The sequence below is a fragment of the Pseudochaenichthys georgianus genome, chromosome 6 (genome assembly GCF_902827115.2).
Source record: "Pseudochaenichthys georgianus chromosome 6, fPseGeo1.2, whole genome shotgun sequence".
Lineage (NCBI taxonomy): Eukaryota > Metazoa > Chordata > Actinopteri > Perciformes > Channichthyidae > Pseudochaenichthys > Pseudochaenichthys georgianus.
Window position 1 is genome coordinate 11,271,353 of NC_047508.1, and position 9,556 is coordinate 11,280,908.

Below are 9,556 nucleotides of genomic sequence, written 5' to 3' on the forward strand. Positions count from 1 at the left end.
GCACACTTAGTCCTGTCTCATTCTCACACACAATCGCTCACACACATACAAGGTATAAGGAGGTTTAATATGTAAGAGTGTGTATGAGTTTGGGAATGAGGGAGTGAGAGAAAAACAGAGAGAAAGAAAGGGAGATATGAGGCGAAAACTGCGACTTGCTGTAAACCAAATCTACTGTATATTGTTTTCTCTGTACACACACACTGTACATCCAGACACACGACCACACACATTTCTCAGCTGATACCACTCTTCCACATCCATACCAACACACCTATATCATATTAGTTGCATACATGTATTCCAATGGCTGGAAGGGCCCCATTACACAACAGGCAAAGAAACCAAGAAATGACAAGCATGTAATTCAATGGTAAAATGTCACATCTGGTGATATTCAGTAAAAAGGACAAATTGAACTATTATCCTCCAATATAAACCCCTAACATTACAAAATGCATGATTTTATACCGGTATGATGGAGAGATCAAAAGATGTGGTTATAATGGGAGTGGATGGGACATTTTTGTCCGCGGGTGCTAATGTGAGTTTGTTTGTTTAATCTGATTCTGTGCAAAAACTAATAATCCACCAAAATCAATGTTGTTACTAATCTTTGACATATCCAAGACTGTGATAAAAAAAGCCGACCCCCGCAACATTTATTATATGGAAAATAACTGCCTTTTTGTGCATGTTTTTCATATAGAAAACGCAAATTCATGTTTTCAAACTGGCAGTTCAAGGGTTAAAATCCTGAACATAATTTAACATTTGGTATTTTTGATCAGGACTGAAGTTGATTGAAAGAAAAAAAAAACTTTTAATATAATGTTTTTATCAAAGTATTTTGCAGTGGACTTTTTGTCTCGAATGACTAATTTGCGTCCAATCGAATTATACCGGAGGGTTAAAAACATAAGTTCAAGGGCTGCCTTATGAGTTGACTTAATGTCTAAATGTAACTGTGTTTCAACTCACAATGTTAAGTTATACAAGTTCTTTTATTAATGATCATTCATTGTTATAACTTAATACTTTGAGTTAAAGAAACTTAACATTTTACATTATTGATTCAAGAAATGTTCATTATCTAGTCAAATCAACTTTAACTTCTACCTTATCTTAACTCACAATTCTAAGTTAGGATAACTTTAACTATATTTATACCAACTGACAAATTCAAGTTATGTTGACTCATGTAGCAATTGAACTTACATTTTCATGCAAAATGCACTTTTGTACCTCTTTTATACATGAATATGTGTCCCCGGTGTGTCAGGGAACTCACCAAGTGTCAGAAAACACAACCCTCTCTATTTTCCTCCATAACAAAATCTCTAAAAAAGGGGCTGCAACAGATCTGATACAGACTGATCCAGATTTGAACACTGTCCTGACGTCAGGACGGTGGCGCTACGGCTATTGGTCAATTATCCGTAGTACATATGCCAGGCCTGTAAGTGGTGCTGTAGTCTGCCACAAAAGCAGCGAAGAAGACATCCCGCGAATGGTTGCCATGGTTGCCCTTCTGTTTATTCTCCGCTGTGGCTCTTTTTCTCTCTCCCCGAGGCAAGGGTTTGCGCCTCCTGCTTTAAAACAAATGAATAATGACTCTATATAATCATATGTAAATAACACCTTCATGCCGATCTAGATCCCTCCGCTTCGCGTCGGGCTCCTGATCAGCCTGTCGGTGTTCTTTTCCCCATAATGACCGCGTTGCTGCACATTATCCCGCTTATTACATGGCCACATTCTCAACAAAGTAACGATATGACTCCCAATATTAATTGAAATGCTTTTATGGATTTAGAAAATGATTTTATTGATTTAAAAAATAGTTGTATGTATTGATTTAAATGTACATGCATCAGCTAAGAAAAATAGTCTGTTGTTACTGTTTGAACTAACGTAGCAACGGCAGGAACTGCTTCGATAGTGTTTTTGAGGAGCTTTCTGATTACAGATTTGAAAACATCGTTGCTTGCTTTAAAAGTAGCACAATTCCTTATGTCAAACCTTGGAAAGTATCTAGATATCCCTGCCCTAATGCCAAAGTAACTGCCAACTACCCTCTCCTGCAGGGGGGTGTGGTCAGTTGCAGCTCATAGAATCAGCCCCCTGCAAAAACAGGGCTGGAAAGAGCAAATAGAGTGAAATGAGGCATGGCTAAAATGCAGGATCTGTTTGGTATTTTGAAAAAATATATATATTATATACTTTATATAGGTATGGCCCTACAATATATGTTTCAAATATAGCATGATAGGTCCACTTTAAGTCAACTGGTGTTTTCTATTTCTAACTCTTATTATAATGACAAGTTCCCCAGCTTCCTTAAACTTCTTACTGACTGAATTTAGAACATTAAACATCACCCAAATGTATAAAAGGAGATCAAGGCTTGAAGTTACTTCAGATGCTGAAATATTTTTATTTTTCAAGTAGAAACATAAATATACAGTATGCAACAGATATACATACGAATTATAACATTTAATTTTTGTAATTAATTTGACAAATAGGACAGAGGGTGAAAAGAGGTGCTGCAGCACAGAAAGTATGAGCAAAATAAAGAGCTTTTTGAACATTAAGATCTTTCTGAACATCAGAAGGAAAGGACTCTTTCAAGTAGAGACACTAAATACTGATATGAACCTGTTAAAACATGTTACAGTGCAAGTTTCTTTGTGACACACTTCCAACATAAAGGGAATTCACTAATACTCTAAAACTGTCACTAACCTAAAACCTTTGTTTATATTTATAAACATGTCACTAGAGGCACAACATACTTATTATAACCTGAAAATGAGCATTGGATACACACACAAATGCACAACACAAACTCACTATAGCGACAGCAGGAAACAAACCAAGTCGCTGAGAGGCTGAGGCCGGGCCTGTTTGCTATTGTGTGACACGCTACAAAAAAGTACTTGCTGAGATCAAAAACTCTGTTGAAAAATAATGTAGTTTAATGAAAACTGGGATGATCAACCTATTTTCAAATCCACCCATATGACCCCGGAAGTGTTTTTTTTGTGCTAAATCTCTTTAAAAAGGTCACATTTCACTTGTTTTGCATCAATCTTGATACAGGGTATATACTATAGTTTGGATTCCTAAAGCTTTTAGTCTGCTATCCCATCATTCAAGGGTGGTTTTCACTATAAGCAATTTATTTTCTTTGGACGGACACTATCATTTAATTTTTTTTACTATGTTCAATCTGAATTTACTTTTAAATTAAAAAAAATCTATATTGATTCTGACTGTTCTACATCCAACTCACAGGTTTATTAGTGCTTTGAGCAAAACGATTATTAATTTAACCCTTTTAGTAGTGAAGTTATGTTCATTTGTTCTGGGAATGTCATTTTCGAGCCTGAGACCTGGAAAACAGGCTCAGGGCTTATTTGGGATCACTGAAGTACATCTTATCTTATATATATTATTATAATTATACTTCAAGCACAGTACTTGAGGCTAACACGTTTTTCAATGTAGAGATGTATGCAGAGAATGGGACGAATACAAACTTTGAAACTTTGTTAAGTGTTTAAGTCATTTTTGAAAAATACCCACACTTAAATTGCCAATGAGTAATTTAAATGTAACATTTTATTTTCTTGTGTCAGCTGCATCAATCTGTTTGCTGTGTCCATTGTATACTAGCTCATGTGAGTTACAATTTATATTTAACACATTGTTATTTATTGTGTAGGTTGCATAAAATCTATCTATCTATAAAACGGTTGGCTATGTCCTTTGCATCATAGTTCTTGTGACTTTGAACTCCAGAGTTTAAAAGAAGGGCTCGTCCGGGATTTGAACCCGGGACCTCTCGCACCCTAAGCGAGAATCATACCCCTAGACCAACGAACCTTCTCCATGAAGAAAAGAATGAAGAGCAAAACCTCAACCCTTCATTCCTCCAGACATGCAATATAACTTCTCTCTGCTGATGTGGCAGCTGGAAGACCCACGATGTATTTGGTGAAAGAGCACCCTCAGCAGCACAGCATTTTAAAACCTATTCAGCATTTGTTTCCTCTCAGCTTTCACAGCATTCTCAAATAGAGCTGTGCTTCATCTTTTATTTTGTTTTGTCTAACTAACATTGACATCTGCAGGGATATATTTAAATGTAAGAGAATTTACCAAATTCTTATGCTGTTAATGTTTTATGTGTTCTCCATTCAAATTAAGCCAATGCATATCATGAGGAGGCATGTTAAAGGTAGGGCACATTTTGTTTAAGAGCCTGGAACACCTTTGAGGAGGAAGTCAGAGCCATTTTTAGCTTTGCCTGTCCTTTTCATAAAGTCTCATCATAAATGAAAGTGTTCAATACATTCTACTTGAATACTGTACTATGCACTTATGTAAATTGTAAAAAAAAATATTTTAAATACTATGTATAGTGCCTTTGTATAATCTGAGAGCTGCATACTTATTTTAAACTTGTGCAATTGACATCTGACAATGCTAGTTAAGCTGTGTTATGTAACTGACTGTGTGCTATCAGAATTAGTAAAGCACGTCAAAATACAGGACTTGTCCGGTATTTGAACCCGGGACCTCTCGCACCCACAGCGAGAATCATACCCCTTGAGTAGACCAACGAGCCAGAAGTTAGGGTCAACAGCTGATGATGTCATGATGTGGCAGATTGTAGGTCAAATGCTCGTCTGACTGAACAGCGCGTCCTTGTGGTCATTAGGTAAACAGCAAATTATCACTTGGACATTTCAGAATCAATAGTCATAACTATGATGTAAACATTTTATGAATGACCAATATCAAATTGCATATCAAAACAACATGTATTTGTACAGATATAGCCTACGGATACAGTTTAGCTTTTAAACTGATCAAATTATTTTGGAATAGTCAGAAATCATTACAATGCTTGTCCTTGTTCATGATGGTTCATACCAATTGTCATATTATACAAACTTCCCCATTAAAACAATTGTGTAAAAACTATTCTGTTTACCTGTCATGTCATGTAAATGAATTGCCTGCAAGTCATCTTTCGGGTCTTACCTTAACCCACGCTATTTTTATTTGTTTCACTGTCCGCATGGCGCAGGCGCATGTGCCAGTAGCTTTCGGCTAATTCACTAGCAGGACCAGTGCTTACCAAGTACTCGGTTTTCAACTATATTAACACGATGGCAACTGGAGCCAAACGACCCAAGGTTACACTTTAATCATTTCAAACCAAAAAACAAAGATGATTAATCTTGGGCTGTTTGTACATGTGTGTTTGGTTAACTGTATAACTTAGATATCATACAACGTAGAGCAAGCTTCCCGTGTGAGTAACGTTAGCTGCTTCAGGTTCATGTTGTGTTTTCTATTCATAATGTTATGTACGGTGAAGTTAAGTTCAATGGACTTAACATAACGTTATCTAGCCATAGTTATTAACGCAGTTACAATGTTTACACTGTTGGCGCGGTAGAGATGACTGTCACTGTATGAAGTCAAACTAAAAGCACCGTATCACTAGGTCACACATACCTGCTTATATTGATAACTCAAGATCTATCCATGCGCTGACAGGTGGATTACGGTTCAGAGATGAATCCGCTGCAGAACTTTCTACAGTGGTGCAACACAGCTCGGCCTGAGACTCAGCCATAAGGTATGTGAAGCTCTGGAGCCAACTGACAGTCAGGCAAACTATATGATCCGTTTAATTCCCTGATTTTTCTTTTCTTCATATTATCTACATGGCAAGGTGTTTTTAGCATCTCTCTCTGTGTAGGTGTGTGTGAGTAAAGAGGGAACAGTGGCCAGAGTATGGGATGCTGGCTAAAGACACATAGAGGAGGGGGAGGTTTTATTCACCATCCCCAATCAGCTGTTCTCCACCAGGAACAACCAAGGTTTCTGCCATGCTGGAGAAAGGTGATATATAATTACAAAGAGGCTTTCCCAGGATTGAAGCTCCTCTCTGTTTGTAACCCCTTCTCTTACCCTTCACAGAAAAGTCATCTCTGGAGAGCTCGTCGGGCTGGGTTCCCCTGCTGCTGGCTCTGCTGTATGAATATACATCTTCACAGTCCCAATGGAAACCCTACCTGTCTCTGTGGGCCAACTTCAAGACACTGGACCACCCCATGTTCTGGTAAAAAATAACTTTTAAATCTCTATCTGAACTCCATCGTAAAGATCAGGGCTGCCACAATATCTTACTTTTTTGGTATGAATTAAATTAAGGGAGCTACCATTACATTATAAAGTTGATATTATTATAAACAAGGACCATGCATAAAAAACGTTATGTTAATTTGTAGTTATCTTTACAGTAATTCAAAGTTCATCCGTTCAGGTCTAAAGAGGAGAGGGACGGACTACTGAGGGGAACGGGTATTCCAGAGGCTGTAGAGACAGACCTGGTGAACATCCAGAGGGAATACACAAACGTGGTTCTTCCCTTCATCAGAAAGCACCCTGACCTCTGGAACCCCGGCACACACACAATGGAGCTCTACACACAGCTGGTGGCCTTTGTCATGGCCTACAGGTTAGTGAGCACAAGCCGAAAAACACTTGTACGTAAAGTATCCAGATCTTTTCTTTTTTGTCCTTCTAAATTTGAAATGTAACCCTGAGATCCTCTTTGTAGTTTCCAAGAGCCACAGGAAGAGGAGGATGATGATAAAGATGAGGATGAGGAGGAGGAGAAAACCCCATACCAACTGATGATGGTTCCAATGGCTGACATGCTTAACCATGTGTCTAATCACAATGCTATTTCTGGAGTTTACCACTGGTGAGGAGCCATCGAACTTTTTTTTGTTTTTTTTAAACCTGGGTATTCGTTTAGCATTTGCATTAACTGCCCCGTTAACATTGTTCTGAACTCTCAATTTTCACAGGACAGTTTGAAGATGGTCTGCGTTCGCCCCCATTCATAAGGGCGAGGAGGGTTTAACACCTACGGGCAACTGGCCAACTGGCAGCTGCTGCACATGTACGGCTTCACGGAGCCACATCAAAGCAACAGCAACGACACCGTTGACATTCCCATCATCAACCTCTACAAAGTCGCCAACACAAGGTATTTCAAGAGTTTGCAAACTACAGTATCACAAGAAAGAAGCGTTGAGGGAAACGATAACCCTCCCTCCTCATCTGCCTTTTCTTTCCCCAGGTGTTCAGTCTGATCTGGCCCAAGCAGCTGGTGGAGGAGAAGTGGGAGATGCTGCTTGAGTTGATGCAAGAGAAAGCAACCTTTGTGTTTGGCAAGCAGGGCTGCCTTACAGATACAGAGCTGCGTTCTGTGCTCAAGGTGAGACGAGCAACAGAGCAGTTTGCTTACACCATAACTGTAAAAACATGAGCACTTTGTTGACGAAGTTTGAGGAACGGCTTATTGGACAATCGTTTTGTGTCTTCAGGTGCTGTGCATGTCAGAGGAGGAGTTCTCAGAGTTCAAAGACCACGAAGGATGGGAGGAAGATGAGGAAGAGGATATTTCCCTTGCTTTCTCTTACGAGGGTCTCCCTGGATTAAATGCTTCGTGGAAATGGCTAATCATGAAGCCGCCCGTCTGACTGCGAGTTCCTACGGAGACTGGGAGGAGGGAGGGTCTGCACCTGAGGGACTGAGCAGCCGGCAGCAGCGTGCCCTTCAGGTGCGCTGCGGACAGAGGAGCATCCTGCACAGACTGATGGAGCTCACCAAGTCATGACTCTAGCAGTGAGGCAGACCACATGAGGAATTCCTTTTGATATCAAGAAGCACACCAAAAATGTCTCCTAAAATAACCTGTCAATAAATATTTTTTTTTTAAGACATATGTCCAAATGATTTGTACACTTATGTACAGTACCAGTCAAAAGTTTGGACACATCTTCAAATCTATATTTAAAAAAAAAAGTTCTACATTGTAAATGTATACTGCAGGCATGAAACGGGTAAGGGGTGAAAAGGATATTATCCCTCTAGGGGGGTCCTGGGGGCATGCTCCCCCGGAAGAACATTTTGAATATTCCATATTTTTAAAGCATCAATGAGATGCATTTTATTGCCAACCTGGGGAGAGCTGGAGAAACTTAACTTCAGCCATGAGTCAAAAATATTATGACCTCCTTACTAAGTATTATCAGGATGCAAACTCATCAGGTATGGAAAAGGTGACAAGGACCCGAGCCCACAGAATATCGGCTTTAAAATGAGGAATAAGAGGATTTAGTCAGAACAACTAAAGCAGCAGTGATAATATCAACAGAATGTAAAGAGTCACATCTAATAGAAATATATAAAGCATTTATTTTAATTGTGTCGCAGTCGGTTTATAATTTTGGCAGCACTGTTGAGCATTTGAAAATATATTGTCATGCCTCTGTGCAAGGCTGAGTCTTTCTATCTTTATGGCATCTGGTGTAAAGTAACTAAATTCATAAACTCAAGTACAATTTGAGATACTGTACTTTATTTAAGTATTTCAATGTTTTGCTACTTTGTTCTTCTTCTCCTCTACAGTTCATAGGTAAATGGGTGTACTTTTACTCCACTACATGTATGCAATACCTTTAGTTACTTCACAGATCTGGATGAATGATTGTGAAACTCTAATCAAGTGTGAATCAGACTTGAGTTCCACCTGGAGTAAATCCACAAGCTACCCTGCAGAATACAAATTCATTCAAACTAGCTGCACTTTTACCAGCATTGAGAACACTTTCATGATCAATCATTATAAAACATATCATATATATTATTCTGAAATGGACCAATCTGCACGACGACTACTTTTACTATATTTTGATGAGAATACTTTTCTACTTTTACTTGAGGAACATTTTGAATGCAGTACTTTTACTAACAGAGTATTCCTATTCCTACACTCTGGTACTTCTACTTTTACTCAAGTACAAGACCTGAGTACTTCTGCTTTTAATCAAGTACAATATCCGAGTGCTTCGACTTTTACTCAAGTACAAGATCTATACTTATACCACCTCCGTTTATCGCCTATGAAAAAAAAAACTATTAGAAAACGAAGGCTAAAGCTAACGTTAGCAGATAGTGACAATGTATGCTAGCTAGCTAGCTCAACGATAATATTGCGACAGAAACATTTTTCAGTGCACATCACGCTCTGCGCTCCGACAGGGAGCTCTGCTCTGAACGGCCCGTTCTAACAGCTGTTCACCAGCGGTCCAGTCTGTGCCACAGTGACTCCGGACCGCACAGTTAATATTAACGAACGCACCCGTAGCTAATGTGGCTGCTGAAGCTAGACCATCATCGCGGAGCAGCAGAGCCGACAGGCAGGAAGACTCGAGCACACAGCTCGCGCTGCATTATAATATATAAAAAAATAACACCATGCGTGTCATGAATGATCGCACATAACAGCTGGCGGCCGCAGATTACTCCGGGTCCCAGACCCCCCCATACCCCAACAATATTTTTATTGCAGATCTACATGATTCACACAAACTACCTATTTTGGATTCAAAACGGCGAATTTCGCCGAAAGGTGAGTGATTCTCATGCCTGTAAGAAGGCAAGTCATTCCACAAAG

The 9,556-nt window shown here is 39.2% G+C and overlaps 1 protein-coding gene and 1 non-coding gene across 2 annotated transcripts; one reads left to right on the forward strand and one right to left on the reverse strand.

Moving 5' to 3' along the window:
* Positions 1-3,819: 3,819 nt before the first annotated feature.
* On the reverse strand, positions 3,820-3,891 carry trnap-agg (transfer RNA proline (anticodon AGG)). The gene has a single exon. It is a non-coding gene; the product is annotated as a tRNA-Pro (tRNA).
* Positions 3,892-5,102: 1,211 nt separating this feature from the next.
* setd6 (SET domain containing 6, protein lysine methyltransferase) lies at positions 5,103-7,824 on the forward strand. Its single transcript, XM_071203376.1, is given in 12 exon segments — positions 5,103-5,210; positions 5,578-5,631; positions 5,633-5,659; positions 5,783-5,871; positions 5,873-5,925; positions 6,004-6,145; positions 6,350-6,544; positions 6,647-6,793; positions 6,905-7,124; positions 7,199-7,312; positions 7,422-7,554; positions 7,557-7,824. Coding segments are annotated over 12 exon segments (1,359 nt in total). The 5' UTR covers positions 5,103-5,183; the 3' UTR covers positions 7,715-7,824.
* The last annotated feature ends 1,732 nt before the right edge of the window (positions 7,825-9,556 follow it).